This window comes from Colobus angolensis, unplaced genomic scaffold (genome assembly GCF_000951035.1).
Source record: "Colobus angolensis palliatus isolate OR3802 unplaced genomic scaffold, Cang.pa_1.0 Scaffold36, whole genome shotgun sequence".
In the NCBI taxonomy this organism is placed as follows: Eukaryota; Metazoa; Chordata; class Mammalia; order Primates; family Cercopithecidae; genus Colobus; species Colobus angolensis.
This window is the reverse complement of record NW_012116932.1, coordinates 7,559,498-7,576,566: the sequence shown is the minus strand read 5'-3', so window position 1 is coordinate 7,576,566 and position 17,069 is coordinate 7,559,498. Positions and strand designations below refer to the sequence as shown.

General features: G+C 44.2%; 1 protein-coding gene across 4 annotated transcripts in view; it reads right to left on the bottom strand.

Annotated features, from left to right (window-relative positions):
• DGKG (diacylglycerol kinase, gamma 90kDa) overlaps positions 1-17,069 on the bottom strand; it is a 214,129-nt gene that overhangs the window by 145,887 nt on the left and 51,173 nt on the right. For all 4 annotated transcript variants that reach the window (XM_011953366.1, XM_011953367.1, XM_011953368.1 and 1 more), the window contains exons 3-5: positions 14,229-14,305; positions 5,597-5,762; positions 4,957-5,019 (exon numbers count right to left, since the gene is read on the bottom strand). In XM_011953366.1, the coding sequence (XP_011808756.1) occupies positions 4,957-5,019; positions 5,597-5,762; positions 14,229-14,305 (306 nt within the window). The remainder of the gene's footprint in view (positions 1-4,956; positions 5,020-5,596; positions 5,763-14,228; positions 14,306-17,069) is intronic.

Here is a 17,069-nt window from a genome sequence, read left to right as displayed (position 1 = left end):
GAGATTGTGCCACTGCATTCCAGCCTGGGCAACAGAGCGAGACTCCATCTCAAAAAAAAAAAAAAAAAAAGAAGAAGAAGAAGAAACTGGGTCCCAGATTATCTATACAATACAGTCTGATCCCAATTCTGTAAAAAATTTATAGAAAAATCTACAAGGAGATTACACACACACACACACACACACACACACACACGTAATTGCATTGGTGAAATTATGGGTGATTTTATCGTGCTTTTTAAAAAACACACTTTTTAGAGCACTGTAAAATTCAGAGTAAAACTGGAAGAGGGTCCAGAGATTTTTCACACACCCCACTTCCCTACACATGCATAGCCTACCATGCCTCACTCCCTGACCAGAGTGGTACATTTGTTACAGCTGATGAATAAATCAACACATGATTATCACCTGAAGTCTATAGTTTGCATTAGGGTTCACTCTTGGTGTTCTACATTCTGTGGGTTTGGGCAAATGTACAATGACATGCATTCACCATTATAGTATACAGAGTAGTTTCACTGCCCTGAAAGTCCTCAGTGCTTTGCCTATTCATCCTTCCCTTCCCCTGACCCTTGACACCACTGATCTTTGTCGTGTCTTTATTTTTTTGTGTCCTTCAAATTTCTTACAATGTGAGTATATTACTTCCATAATTTGGAAAAACTAACACAAAATATTAGGAGACTTTCCTTGAGATTTCAATATTCCAAGTTGCTGAAACATCTCAACAGCCCGAGAAACTAACGAAACACCAGGACACTGAAGTTCTCCTTGTTCATCTCAGTCCTGGGCCTTCATGAAGGGAAGGGTGGGCTCAGCCTTTCCTGAGCTGACATTCTGACAGTGATAGATTGCTCAGGCCTCTGAGCCAAAGTCTGGACCCTGAAAACCCAGCTCTGTTGTCTTTTTGTTTTTTTTTTTTTGAGACGGAGTCTCGCTCTGTCGCGCAGGCTGGAGTGCAGTGGCCGGATCTCAGCTCACTGCAAGCTCCGCCTCCCGGGTTTATGCCATTCTCCTGCCTCAGCCTCCCGAGTAGCTGGGACTACAGGCGCCCGCCACCTCGCCCGGCTAGTTTTTTGTATTTTTTTTAGTAGAGACGGGGTTTCACCGTGTTAGCCAGGATGGTCTTGATCTCCTGACCTGGTGATCCGCCCGTCTCGGCCTCCCAAAGTGCTGGGATTACAGGCTTGAGCCACCGCGCCCGGCCGCTCTGTTGTCTTTATGGGCAAAACACATGCCTGCCCGGCTCTGGTAATGAAGTGGGCTTTGCTAGATCTGAGCTTGGAGATTGATCTGATAGGCCTAGACAGGCCACATGAAATAAGAATCTAAGCTCTTCCCCTGGCTTCCACCAGGACAACAGGAAAAGGCTGGTCTTTTCAGCAGATGGCCTGATTGAAGGTGAGTCCAGGACTTGGCTCTTCCTTGCTGGCAGAGGCCCCTTTCTGTGGTGACCTCCTGGCCCTATAATTCTTGTTCCTGGTGAACAGGGACATCTAATTAAGACATCTGTGGAAGAGGGCCTAGCAGGAAAAGATTTTTTCCCCTTAAATCTCAAGTGTCAAAAGAAGATGAAAAAAATGCTATATAACTCCTTGGGCTAAGAGTCAGATAATTGCCCTTTCATGATTTTACTATAGGGGGCTGATTTTTCCCATACACAAGGAAAATGGTACATCACAAAATCACTTCTCCAGGAGGAAATCTCTGGAAGTTTCTCTTTTAGACCCAGAATGATACAATTATTGCAAATACACATGGAGGTCAAATAAGTCAGTTAATTTCCATTATCATCATCGATCATCTTTTCTCAAATATCACATAATGACATATCCCCAATAAATTCTTCCTTGGTAGCTCAGAAACATTAGCCACTAAAATACAACCTGCCCAGACAATTTGGAACATCAATGAATGAATTGTATCTTCTTCCAGGTTCCTCTTGAAATTCCAGATAAAATAAACCCCATCTCTACTAAAAATAGAAAAATTAGCCTGGCATGGTGGCATGCACCTGTAATCCCAGCTACTTGGGAGGCTGAGACAGGAGAATCGCTTGAACTTGGAAGGCAGAGGTTGTGGTGAGCTGAGATCACACCATTGCACTCCAGCCTGGGCCACAAGAGCGAAACTCCGTCTCAAAGGAAAAAAAAGAAAAGTCTCTAGGTAAAGAATTTGGGGCAGGATGCTTTTCACCACTGAGTTTCTTGCTGGGAGTTTAAAATCTCATAGCTACTAGTTTCACCCTTTCCTCCCTAGTATGAGAATGATTTATGCCAGAATATGCCTCCTCTAGTCCTTAGAAGATGTAAGAGTTATCTGTGCCTTACATCCATTTCACCAAGTGGCTCTGGACTAGCATGGCTGAGAGGCGTGCTGGGCAGGGTGTGGATGAGCCAGCACTTTTGTGGAGTCCTGCCCTGCTGCTGCTGTCCCTGAAACCATCGGGAAGGCACAGCTGCTCCTAGTCCTTACTTTCTGGTGCTCTGTGCGCAGCCTGGAGTTTGCTGAGCTTATGATCCAGTGGTAACTGTTTTTCCCCAACCATGCTCTGCTTTCCATCTATCATGAACTGTTTATCCCACCAGGCCGTTAGTTAAACACTGAAAACTCGATAATCCTTCCAGTTTCTCTTTTTGCTGTGACAGGAAAAAAGATTAGAACTACATTGAAGAAACTCTCTCATTCCAGGTCCCTGTTGCAATTAGTTCCCCTTCTCTTAGCTGTAGTATCTCTAGTCTATCTTGTTTTATATATATTTAAAATATAGGCCAGGTGGGGTGGCTTATGCCTGTAATCCCAGCACTTTGGGAGGCTGAGGCGGGCAGATCACGAGACTGAGACCAGTCAGGAGATTGAGACCATCCTGGCCAACATGGTGAAACCCTGTCTCTACTAAAAATACCAACAATTAGCCGGGTGTGGTGGCACGGGCCTGTAGTCCCAGCTACTTGAGAGGCTGAGGCTGGAGAATCACTTGAACCTGGGAGGCGGAGGTTGCAGTGAGCCAAGATCGCACCACTGCACTCCATCCTGGTGGCAGAGCGAGACTCCATCTCAAAATATTAATAATAATAAAACTGCATTCTTTTTCCCCTGGGCACATCCCAAGAGGTGGAATTCACCTTTGGATATCTATAAAGCTTTTCAATAAAACGATAATGCACAGTAGGAAAAAAAAAAAAAAGGTCTGACTCTCTGGGTCTTTGTATTGAAAGCTTCAGGAGCAACCTGGGAGAAAGAGAGCCCATGAGAGACCTTTCATGAGAAGAGGATGCCCAGTTGACACACTTGGAGACTGAGGGTGCAGGTTGAAGGAGATAATGGCAGACCATACTGAATTAAGAATAGAATATACTTCTGTGCTGGGTGTGGTGGCTCATGCCTGTAATCCCAGCACTTTGGGAGGCCGAGGTGGGTGGATCACTTGAGGTCAGGAGTTGGAGGCCAGCCTGGCCAAGATGGCGAAACCCTGTCTCTACTAAAAAAGTACAAAAATTAGCCAGGCGTGGTGGCGCACTCTTGTAATCCCGGCTACTCAGGAGGCTGATGCATGAGAATAGCTTGAACCTGGGAGGTCAAGGCTGCAGTAAGCTGAGACTGTAGCACTGCACTCCAGCCTAGGGGACAGAGCAAGACCTTATCTAAAAAAAAAAAAAAAAAAGGAATAAAGAATACTTCTGGAAGGTGGCCTGAATAATAAATGCTAATATTTATCAAACATTTACTGTATGCCAGGCACTATTCTAAGCATTAACATATCTAACTCACTTAACCTTCATAACAACATTTGTTATCTCACTTGGAGACACTGAGGCACAGAGACATTGTTCAAACATGCCCACGGTTACAGAACTAAGTAGTGTTGGCTCTGAGAATCAAACCCAGGCAGCCTGGCTCCTTAAGCAACATGCTCTGTTGCCTGATCCAACTTGAGTTGATAGTACTCAGGACATTTATATTGAATACGAGAACAGAAATTAAGTATGGTAACCTTTACTTCTCATTTTCACAGGAGCTTCTGGCCTTGGGCCTGGCCTGCCAACAGCAGAGAGGAATGGCTTCCCATTGATAAATGTGTCAGGGAAGATTCCACATCTCTGACAGCCCCACAGTGGGCCTATGGGCAGCAGGCACCACTACAGCAGCCCCGCTGAGAGTGCAGCCTTGCTCATTCCACAGGAACCAACCACACCACCAGGACCATTGTCTCCTCTCTTGGTATAGGAAAGACTGCAGGAGTTTTGAGGTTGGATGATTCTGGATTGAATCCCCGGCTCCACAGGTCACACCAGTGGTATATAATTTCTTAAGGCCTCAGTTCCTTATGTGTAAAGTGGTGTGATTGTGAAGCTTAAATGAAATGTGTAATGAGCAGATGCCTGGCAAATACATCTTCAAGACCATTTGAGCTGGCTTCCCTTGCTAACTTATTAGCAACTCTTCAACTTACTCAAAATAGTGTATATATATTGTTGGAAGTCAACCAGGGCACATTTTTACCCTCTTGCTCTGTTCCTCTCCAGCTACCCACTGGTAATCTGCACCTCAGCCTTAGAGCCACAGCCACTTCTCTCTCTCTCTCTCTCTCTCTCTCTCACACACACACACACACACACACACACACACACACACTCACTTTCTCCTGAGAAGGCTCTCCACTTTCTGGGCAGGCAGACATATCAGAGATAAACGTCTAGCAAGCTGTTCCAAGTCCCGAATTGCTCTGTTCTAGGGCAAGTAAAGCAAAAACCTTTACCCAGCCTCGGAATCCCAGAACATTCAAATGACAGGAGCCCCAGAGATGGAGGTTCTGAAGGCCACAGGAGGACCAGATCTGCATAAGATTGCACAATTATATAAGGACAGCACTATTGGTTAGGTTTCCCCACTTCTCCCCAAGGATGAGATATTCCACACTTTTCCCACAAATTTTATATTCCAAAGACTTACCAGTATCAGGGGCACAGGCCTCGTCTGCTTTGGTGGCATTATCTGCATTCTGTATATTAGTATCTGAGGAACAAAAAGAAGATTTAAAGACCAGACCAGGCCTTCCAGCTTCTTGGAAGGGCAGGTACGGGACCTCCCCATGGAACCTGGTTCACCTGGGTTGTGTCTGTCTCTGGGTTACTATCAGCTGGGTTCTCACTCACTTATTGGGATTGACTGTGTCTCCCCCATTATAGCCCAAGCTCCAGGAAGACAGGGATCATGGCTTCCCTCTCCTCTAACACTTCCAGGCTAGTCCCAGCCTGGACACAGAAGCTGAATGTGCTCCATCCGTGGACTGTCAGCCTTTGCTGAAGGCTCTCTTCCCCCGCCATACATTATTTTGTGTCTCCTCTTTCCCCACCCTGCTCTTTGATCTGTAGTGGCAGGAATTATGCCTCCTTTTTATTCCTCTTGCTGAGAGGTTCATCAGGGCTTCCTGTGAAGCGCTCTGAGGAAGGGCGTCCCTGTCTCTTGGTTCATATTCGCACCCACGGGGTAGTTACCATGTTCAGGGAACCCTCTAGGAATGCAGTCTGTGGCTGTGGCAGGGGGTGAGAGCTGCACAAGTTCTGCCCATCTTGGGGAAAACTCTGTGTACCTGGGCTATTGGCCTCGCTGTTGCTGGCCCCCTCCGTCGGGTGGTCAGAGGTCTCCTGTCTGGGCTTCTGGCTGAAGGCCAGGAAGAGGTGAGTGCTCAGTGGCTGGGGAAGGTCCACCTCCAGGTATGCCCTCATGAACAGCTTGAAGACATTATAGCTAATTGGCTGAGAAGGAGCAAAAGGGCAAAATCAGTGGAGAGAAGCAAAGGGACAGAGAGGAAGAGAGAAGGAAAAGGAATAGAAAAGCTGGCAGGTGAGACAAATGGAAAGGAAGGCAGCAGGACATGGAGGAGCTGATGGGGACAGGAATGAAAAGGCCAGGGAAGTGATAGAGAATGAGAGGCACAGGGTGTGGGGGATGGATATAAGAAAGAGAAAATGCTGCGGTTGCATATTGGGGGTTGGTGGGGCACAGAACCAGGGCAGGCTCCTGTAATAAGAAATGATATTACGTGAATTTAGATTAAAAGGGAGATGTTGGAGAGTGAGCCTTGGGAGTGGAGGCCAAAGTGCAGGGCTCTGCCTTAGTCCAGGCACGTGTGAGGGATGTGGCTCCAATGAGCGGGGACAAGGCCTGTGCTCTGGAATCCTAGTTAAGATGAAGAAGGATGTAGTTGAAAATATGATGGAAAGAAATGGTTCTTCTGTGGTATCTTGGTTTCCTCTTGTGCCACGACGGATGTGATGCCTGAGTATTCAGGTCTCAGAAAGTAGGAAAGACCTGGAAGAGAAAAGAACAGGCTCCATCCTTCATTACTTTCATAGTCCTGATCTTCCCTGGAAAAACCCTCAAATAACAAGGGGGTGTGTGTTTCTGGCTCAGCTGCTTCTCAAAACATGTCCTTGTGAAGGTTTTAGGCACCAGGAGAAGAGCAGGAAGCCAAGGACAGAAGGTAGAACCAAGAGAGATGCCAAAAACTAGACCCTCTTCCTGCTGTGTCTCTCCCGGTACCGCCTGGCTTCTGGTCCCAGGCTGGGAGCAGCTTTGCCAGAAAGGGCTGCTGCACTCAGCAAACACTCAACAACAACAACAGTTTGCAGTGAGTCATCACTGGCTTGTGCTTTGATGGCATCAGATTCTTCATCAAATCGGCAGATGCTCCTGGAAATCATTTGAGGAAGCACTACTCCGAGATCTGCTGTGCAAGCTTTTGTGAATAATAGCAGCCATGAGAATAAAATCCCTTTGCAGGAGTCTACTTGGTGTGCCTATCAAAATGTTGGTAGCATTTAACCCCTCATCTGTTCTGGGAGATCTGGGGGACTTCCCAGAACCAGAGACTGGCTTACATGTGTATAAACAAGTCTGGGTTCAAAATCTTGACCTTAAAAGCAAGTAATGGCCTCCCCAACCCACTGGGGGGCTGACAAATAAATTTCTGTTTAGCACCAGGCTTGACTGTTCTATCCGTCTCCTTTGCAGAGTGAAGGAAGTCTGAATCTGGTAAGAGGCTCTTACCAGATCAGGGGAACTCGAAGCAAATGGTAGACTCACATTTCTTGTGACAGCTATCCATCTTTCTGTTCCTTTTCTGTCCCCAAGTCTCTGTGTCTCTTTATTTCACACTCTTTCTGTCCCTCGCTGTCTCTGTAGCTTCATCGCCCCAGAATGTCCCTTCCTCCCACATCCTTCTCCTTTCTCCTAATACACAATAACAAAATATTTTCTTCCTCCTCTCTTTTCTTTCTTTCTTTTTTTTTTTTTCTGAGACAGTCTCGCTCTGTCACCCAGGCTAGAGTGTAGTGGCGTCACCTCAGTTCACTGCAACCTCTACCTCCTCAAGCAATTCTCATGCCTCAGCCTCCCAAGTAGCTGGGATTACAGGCACGTGCCACCATGCCCAGCTACTTTTGTGTTTTTAGTAGAGATGAGGTTTCACTATGTTGGCCAGGCTGGTCTTGAACTACTGATCTCAAGTGATCTGCCTGCCTTGGCTTCCCAAAGTGCTGGGATTACTGGCATGAGCCACCATGCCCAGCCCCTCTTCTCCAACTGTAACCCACCCACTATGATCCTTGATTCCATCCTCGCTGGCTCTGATTGCACCTCCAGGATTTTCTTTTCATCTACCTGCAAATATGTTAAATGTCCCCTATTCCAAAGAAAGTGCTGTCTACCAGAGCTACTAGCCCATCCTTCTCCCCTTTCCTTTCAAATTTCTCCAAACAGACCAGATTAGCCTCCTCACCTCCCTAATCCCATTCGGATTGGATCCTAGCCCATTACCTCTGAAACTGCTTTGTTGAAGGTCACAGATATAATCATCTCTTTTTAGACTGTCTCATCTTTGGCCTCTCTGCAGCATTTCATCCTGTCTTCTTTTTGAAGCTCTCTATTTTCTATGCAGTTGTTCTGTTTTGGTTCTCTTCATTCTTTACTTTGATTGACTGAATAATATGGCACTGTTCTTCATTAATTTGTTTCTAAAGCTCTTTTTGCTTTGTCTTTTTGTATCACTTTAATTGACAAGTACTATTTTAAAAGGTAGTTTTCAGTTCCATAGTGAACTATTAATCTCTTTCAGCTAACATCAAATGAAAACTATCAGAATAATATATTTCTGGAAAGCAGACTGTACTAAATGATCTAATAAAAAGAAAGTTTAAACAGTCTAACATAATGCTGTAAAGAACTAAAGCCAAAAGATCATGAAACAAGATCAGCATGAGATTCAGCAAACCTCATGACTGGTCTCAGACCAAGCGCATTTCCCCTCCTTTTCCAATCTGTTTCTTCTTCAGCAAATTGTGAGTGCTGAACTAGAAGATTTCAAGTTCTAAACTTCAATTAGCTTGCTCCCTGAAAACCAGCTGATCTTTCTGACTCCACAATTTCTGTTAATGCCAATGACACTATTATGCTCCCAACATTACTGGCTGATCTTTGAACTGTCAGTTGCCTGAGACTAGTTCTTGTCTCTTCCTTCTGTCCACTGTTCTTCTGTAATGTCTGTCACATCCAGACCTTTTCTATGTCCATTGTCCCTGCTGCCATCACCAAAATTCCTGGATTCTGACTTTTGTTCCATATAATTCACCTGGACCATTGCAATACCTCTCCAAAGCTTCCTTATCCCCATGTCCATCTGGTGGTCCTCCCACCTATCTTACCTATCCTTGCCCTGTTGATCTTCCTAAAGCCCAACTCTGATAAGATTGCTTCTCTACTCAAAAACTTTCCATGGGGAGGGCGCAGTGGCTCATGCCTGTAATTCCAGCCCTTTGGGAGGCTGAGGCAGGTGGATCACGAGGTCAGGAGATCGAGACCATCCTGGCTAACATGGTGAAACCCCGTCTCTACTAAAATTACAAAAAAATTAGCTGGGCATGGTGGCGGGTGCCTGTAGTCCCAGCTACTCGGGAGGCTGAGGCAGGAGAATGGCTTGAATCTGGGAGGCGGAGGTTGCAGTGAGCTGAGATGGCACCACTGCACTCCAGCCTGGGTGACAGATAGAGACTCCGTCTCAAAAAAAAAAACAAAAAAACAAAACAAAACAAAAACCACCACCACCACCAAAAAACAAACTTTCCATGGTTTCTAATTGCCCATGGAACTAAATTGAGATCAGCTGATGTACCTCTGTGTTCTTGCACTATACATTATAAAATATTTGCAAAACTAAATTGGCAAGTGGAAATTAGATGAATGTAAATAGAAAGTCTAATATGCAGTGTTCTACAGTCCAGTGGGTCATCCTGTGTACTCTCCTAGACCTTTGGAATTCATAGCCTCCGATAATCCTCTCCAACCTAGATTTGTAGTTACTTCAAGCTCTGAGACGACAATTCTGGCATTTTCTGCTATTATTCCCCTTGTGCATGTATGCACTCTGTCCATGCTGACCTCTGTGTTCTTTCCCGACCAACCCTCCATGCACTCTGCCCTGCATGAACTGCTTCCATCTCTACATGTTAAAGTTCCAGTCATGCTTTAAGGCCCAATCCAGATTCCACCTTTTCCAGAAAGCCTTGTGATCTTTTGTCCCTGAATTTCCATACTTGGCACCTTGGTTCCTGTCTTGTGACACTCATATCTGCTGCTGTGCGTTGATATATAGTGGTTTGTGACACACCTTGGTTCTCTACTTGATCCAGAGCTCCTGGAAGGTAGTGAGAATGTCGTCTTTCATGTTTGAATTCCCCACACCACCTACCACAGGGTTCTTCTTAGGTATTTGAATGGATGATGAACCCTAATCAGTGCACCTCAGGAATAGCCTGGTGCCTGGCCCCTGGATGTCATCAACTATTATGGGATCCATTCAATCTATATATAGATTGAATGGATATATATATATCTCCACTCACAATTTGCTGAAGAAGAAACAGATTGGAAAAGGGGGGAAAATAAACCCTTTTTATAGATATAGATATATAGATATATCCTGAGCCTCTTAAGTACAAGAAACCGTGCTGGGCACCAATGAATTAGGTATTGGTCCATATCTTCAAAGAGTCAGTGTTATATAAAAGGTAATTGCAACGAAACAATTGCAATGCATGGTCATCAGTGGCAAGTGCCATAGGAAAAGAACTGACAAACTGTTACGAGAACTTAGAAAATAATACTGACGGAACTTATCCAGCCATGCATGTCCCTATCCTAGAGAACAGGATGCACAGAATAAACCTGGAAGCACAGAACTTGCAAACCAGAAGAGTCTCAGAGAGGACTTGGTCTTCTGATGCCCCCGAGGCTCAGGAAATTGAGTGATAAGCCCCAGCAAGTTAGCAGCAGAGTGAAACCAGAGGCCAGACCTCCTGACTCCTAGTCCAGTGCTCCTGCTTCTATATCTGTCACAGGGTACAGAACTGGCATAGTGCTCCCTCACACTCCCTTCCAGTATTTCATGTTCAGCAGGCAAAGACATGCAAAAATGTGCCACACTCTCAAGGTGATATCTGGGTTATACAAAAGTTCTTTAAAAGCACAGCCCAGGAACCGAGTAGTTGCTTAGTAAATGCATCATGGGAGACTAACTAGGGAGTGGCTAGGGGTCATGCCCAAACCAGATGACCAACCACTATGAGGCTTGCTGGCAATTCTCTGAGACCTGGAATAACATCCCAGGCACACTCATGGTTCAGGCCAAGGGAACTCTGTTTTCCCTCAGCAGCTTTTATGCAGGAATTAGCTGGGCAATTTGCTCCTGCTGCAACATGCTTAAAGAGAGTGTGTTAATCCTTACACAGACCAAGAAGAGAGGAGAACTAGATGGAGAGCTTAGCAGGCATCAGGCACTTTCATTCTTAGGACAGCAGTGTGGGGAAGAACTGTTACTGTCATTTTGGGGATAAAACAAATTTTGACAACATAAATAACTTGCTGAAGATCATAAAGCACGTGGCAGAGCTGGGCTTTGTGCTCAGGTGTCTGGGTCCAGGCTCACAGTGCCACCAAGCCACCTGCCTCTTTTGCTCTTTTGGGTTTTGTCCACTCTCTAGCTGTCTGCCACCACTCTGTTCTCCAGAGAATCACTTGGTGCTGATGGACAAGTGCGTGTTCATCACGGCCAGATGCAGCTCTGCCACTCTGCAAAGTTTTATTCCCATCCTACCTTTGCTAGCAATCTGCCCCTTCCCACAGCTAACTCGTTTCTCATTGAGACATTTTAGCAGCAGTAAGCCATCAAACTCTAGAGAAATTAAACCCTTCTTGTTTCCCTAACCCCCGTGCCATGACATTACACCTACTAGAAGTCAGCTGCACTGTGTGAGAGAACAAAATCAGAGTGGCAGAGCTCCCTTGGGACCCAGCAGTGCCTGGCGTACAAAAAGTGGGGGCCAGCCCCGACAGAGGCGAGGGCGGCTGCATGCTCATAGCAGCCAAGCGACTCCCTGCTTCTGAAAACTCCTGTGGCCTCCACACCCGCAGTGGCCCTGACCAAACTGTTCCTCTCCCACTCATCAGCCCCAGGGCGGACAAGCTGATTAGCAGCCCCCGCCAGGCTTTGTTCCTGTGTTATGAGCTGGGGGTGGGGGATGTGGAGCAGTGAGTTCTTTGCTGGTTCTGCTATCTTTTCTGCGTGGTTTCTCCTCAGGAATGTTCTTTGAAATGGTGCATTCTCAATCTCGCCCCTGTTCTGGCTACCTTCCTCCTGCTTCATTCTCTCTGCAACTGGCGCATTTTATCCAAAGCCCCTCTTAGGTGTACCTTGAGGGCACAGGCTCTGTTGATTCATTTCCAGTGTCCAGCAGAGAAGGTGTTGATCAGTTTTGTTCAATGGATGACAATGTGAATAAGAAAGTGGCCAGTCTCTCTCTGAGTTAATCCTGCAGATCAGTCACTTTTCTGTGGTTAGTCTTTATAAAAGGACTCAGGAGCAGGGAAAACGGAATTGAGTTAAAAACATTCTGGGGAAAGGGGATGGAAGAGGGATAACAACAGGTACAAATTTTTAAGTGCTTGTAGAGTGTCAGCCACTTTGCAAAGATCCTCTCATTTAATTCACTCATCCACAAACTTTGAGGCTTTTTTTGTTATGTACAGTTTATAGATGAGGAGAGTGAGGCTCAAAGATATGAAATATTATTGAAGACCACTTGTTGATGGCAGAGGTAGAAGTCTAACCTAAGACCATATAATTCCAAGGTCATGGCTGTCAAACCTGACCCGGCCAGTAGGAAATAAGTCCTGGAGGGCAGGAACTGTGCTTCTATATTTTTATGCCTTCTACAGTGCCCAGTACAGCGCATAGAAGCCCAAGAAATGTTAGATTCACTGAATTTGAAAGTAGGGGGAGGTCTTGTATTCATTTATTCAGTCCACAAATATTTATTGAATGTCTGCTATGAGCCAGATACTTTTTCAGGCACTGAAGACACAGCAGTGAATAAAAACATGCTAGTGGGAGAGACAATTAATTAAGTAAATTATATAGTGTGACAGGTGGTGAGAAGTACTTAGGAGGAAAATAATGCAGAGCAGGGGAATAGGAAGTGTTGGGAAAGAGGGCTTCAAGTATTAGATGAAGAAGGTGATGATCACTGAGAAGGTGACTTGAGCATAGACTGGAAGGTGGTAAGGTAATGGATAATGTGATGTGCTGAGGAGGAACATTCCAAGAAACAGTAACAGCAAGAGCAATGGTGCTGAGGTTATGGTGACACCGGCTCTTGTTTGATAGCATCAAGAAGGCTAATATGCTGAAGATGGGGAGAGTAGCAAGAGATGAGGTCAGAGAGCTGGGGGAGGTGCAGATTGTAATGATCTTCATGTTTACTCTGAGTAGGGATGAGGGGAACCATGGCAGATTGTGGGATAGAGCGGTGACAAGCTCTGACATAAATTTTGACAGATTACTCAAGATGTGTGTAGGAAGAATAGACTGAAGCATCAAGGGCAGAAGCAGGGAGACCAGTTAGGAGACTCTTGCAATAATCTGGGCAAAGTATGGTGATGACTCAGGTCAGGGTGCTAGCAGTGCAAGTGGTGAGATGTGTCTGTATTTTGGATATATTTTGAAGGTAGATCTAACAGAATTTGCCAATGAATTGGATGTGGGATGTGAGAGAAGGACAAAAGTTGATGGTGACTGCATAGTTTCAGGTTGAATAACTTGAAGGGTAGAGTTGTCATTTACTGAAATAGGAAAGACTGCTGAATAAACAGGTTTTATAGGGGAAGATTAAGGACACATCATCATTTTAGTTCATGTTAAGTTTGAGAAGCCTATTTGATTTTTAAGTGTAAATGTCAAGTAGAGGGGTAAGAAGAAATCAGGAGAATGTAGCGTCTTAAAACCAAGTGAAGAAAATGGAGGATGACTTGACCGACCATGTCCAGTGATGTTGAGCAAAACTGCTATTGGATTTAGCTGTAGGGAGGCCCTTGGCTATCTTGACTAGTGGTTTGAGTGGAGGAGTGAAGGCTACAGACTGATGCAAGGCATTTCGAGAAAGTAGGAAGAACAGAATTTGGAGGCAATGAGTATAGACAAGTATTTTGTACAGTTTTGCTATATAACACAGGAGGGAAATGAGGTGGTACCTAGAGGAGGAAGTGGAGTCAGGAAAATGTTTTTTAATATAGAAGAAGTAACAGAATGTTTACATGGTGATGGGAGAAATAAAATATACAGAAGAAAGTTGATATGAAGGAGACGGAGGTAGAGATACAGAAAGAAAAGGAGGGAGGTGGAGGGAGGGAAAGGGAGTCTGAGGAAGACGTGTTGCTGAAGTAATGCCTATCAGTAGGCCAAAAGAGGATGGGGTTGTGTGCATATGTTGGGGAGGTGGACTTAGACAGGAGCATGGAGAGTTCATCTCCGGTTACAGAAGAAAAGGTACACATAGGTGGGCATACGGGGTGAGGGAGCTTGTGAAAGATCTGTTCTGTTTGTTTCTCTTTTCTCAGTGAAGTAGAAAACTCAGTTGTTAACTGAGGACGAGGAGAGGAGGGGTGAGAGATCTGAGCAGAGAAGTAGTGGCAGTCTTCTAGGACAGTAGGACGAGTGTATGGGCTTGGGAAACATAGGATGCCAGGTAGCACAAATGGTTCACTTGAAACTTAGGAGGAAACATGCTGAAGAGCAAGTTCTTCAAGGCAAGTGGAGTCTCCAAGAGGGAAACACATTATGGAAAGGCTAAAACACAGGGGTTTTTAAAGGCTTAAAATGAAACTGTTCTTACCTCATGTGGGTCATATTGTTTGAGGCTCCCATCCTCATTAAATTCAGTCAAGACATCTTTTATCTTCTTGGAGGAATCTGAAGAGACACAATTCACGTGTGAAACACTGGTAAACAGCTAATGGAAGCTGAGCCAAATAAATTCTCCCTGTGTAACCATGTTTATGTTGGAGCTGCCCCTCAGTCCCAGAAAATCTGGAGAAATATCACCCTCTTCTACCCTTTGACCTCTCACTTCTTCTTTTCCGTCTGATTTCCCCCTTGCATCTAAATGATCTTTCTGAAACACAAATCTGATCAGATCATATCCCTACTCAAAACCATTCAAGGGCTTTCTGTTTCCCCAGGATAAAGCTTACCATTCATAGCTTGGAAGATAAGCCCTTAACTTGGAATACAAGCCTTTGGTGATTTTATCTACCCATTCTTCATTTCCCTATTTACTTTATGTTTCAGACACACCAAGTTACATTTCCAGACATCCCTGACCATATTGTGCACTCTTTCATGGTGTTTCTTCTTTGTCTTTCAAATTTCACCCATTCTTCAATATCCAGCTCAAATGTCAACACCTTTGTAAAGTCTTCCTTTACACCAGTCAGAGTTAAGCATTCCCTTCATTGGTTTCCACATGACTTGTATGCAACTATGTAATAGTGCTTGTCATATAGTGTTATAATTTTTATTAACTTGCCTATCTTACTCATCTCCTGCTTCAGCTTTACCTTGAGAGCTGTTAAGTGGCTGGTGACTCTTTGTCTATCATACTGTCTGACGTGTAACTAGGGCTCAAAAAAACAATATGTAGATGAGTATATAAACATCTGAGTGAAAATTTCGAAACATTAAAAATTCATTAAGTATGTAGGATGGGTGGGCATTAAACCCCACGAGGCTCTGTCCTTGGTGCTGAAAAGCTGCTGTACCCTGCAGCAAGATAGTTTCTTCTACTTCTGGAATCTTGACAACTCTGTCCCCCCCCCTTTTTTTTCACCTGATTTTTATTTTTTATCTTGATGGATAAAACTGAGCTACTCATTCTGACACATAAAACATAACCTCAATTATGTCTCATAATTAGCATGGTTGGTTTTATGTTCCCATGGTATTTCTCACATATTTCTGACAGCCAGAAGATCTTCCTCCGAAAGTTGAGACCTCCACCCCGCGCCATGATTTCCCCTTAATGTTCCCTCTATGTTGCGTTTACATTGAAAGGGGATAAAGAAAGACTCAGAGAATCCATGAAGCATGGTGGTTTGGAAAATGCTGCTTTCCATAGGAAATCATTCAGAAGCAACTGGAGACAAGACTGGCTGCTTCTTTTTGGAATTTTATAAAGGAATTGGGAACCCAGAAAAGAGACTCAATAATTGTTATTAAAAACATATTATGAATTCATCTTGTGTAGCTATCAGCACTCTAGACATCAAAGCAAACCAGGGTTTCTGTGACCTGGGCTCTCCCTCTCTCCCAATATTGTGGGTAATTAAGAGCTTTCCAAGCTCCGTTATTGTTGCTATTTAAACATCTGAGCCAAAGGATGATGTTATTAAAAGCTCACACAGTGTTTTTTTGTTGCCCAGGCTCTGTGTACAGAGGGTTAAGGTCTCTTAAGCCTAGGTAAAGTAGACATATTCATAGGCTGGGCTGTTCTCCATGGCTTTGCTGACTTGGATTCAATCAAGCAGAAGTTCTAATCATTTCAGGATTGAGACGTATTGAAATACAACAGGAAAATGCTTCTGTTGCCTAAAAATGGAAATTTCTTTCTGAAATTCAAAACAGATGTTGAAAATCTAATAGCTCAGTAAGAGCCAGGCAGCAGATGCTGTCAATTTGGGCTGCTTCCATTCAATTCAGAAAACACTATGGAGGGTAAGATGCGGCAAGATACTGTTAATGGACTAGTGGGAAAGATGATCTAAATAACTGTGGTACTAATAGCTGTCCCTCATTGGAAACCTTCACCTGCATAGTCTCATAAACTCTCCTCTACTAATCCATGCAAGTATTTTCTTCAGTTTACAGATGAAGAAGTTGAAATTCAGAAAAATTAATTCAACTTGCTCAAGAGCCAGAGTTGTAACTCAGGTCTAGTCTGGCTCAAAGTATATGGTCTTTTCCCTTGAGCATTATTCACTATAGCTTCCTAAACATTTGCTAACATAAGGAAAGGTGTAATTAAGGGTGACACAATGATATGAAGTTCTGTGAAACACCAAGTGGGGAAGAAGGAAAATTAAGATGAAAGTGGGATGGGGTGGGAACTGAGGCTGCCCTATAAAGGCTTTATCACTTGAGCTGAGGAGTAAGAATTGGATAAGGTTTATAAAGGCAGATATGAAGCGGAAAGGGTATTCTTGGAAGAGCCCAAGGGAGCAATAGTGCAGAGATGGGCACCACAGAACGTTTAGGACAAGTTAGACCCAGAGAGTCGTTTGTGGCTGGATTTGTGGGGCGTCTTGAATGTAGAGTTAAGAACATTGATTTGAAATGGTTAAAGATTTTTTTGAGTGGTGAAATCATATAACCAGCTCTCTGTTTTCTAAAGACCACTCTGGAAACAGGATAAAAGAGAAGTTAGAATGAGACCAGAGCTCAGTTAACATTACACATATATTCAAGTTATTCCACAAGCAGCTTAATTATTTAGGAAAACAAATCCTACATATTAGAATTTATTTTAATGGGAGGTTTTTAACTCAGCTAAAATGTCTAAATTAAAAAAATAAAAATTTGAGAACATGGGTACCCCTGTTGTGACTTCTGGAAGAAGAGTGTAGAGTTAGCATTTTGATTGAGAACCAATGGAGTAATTTCAATTGAATGTATGATATTT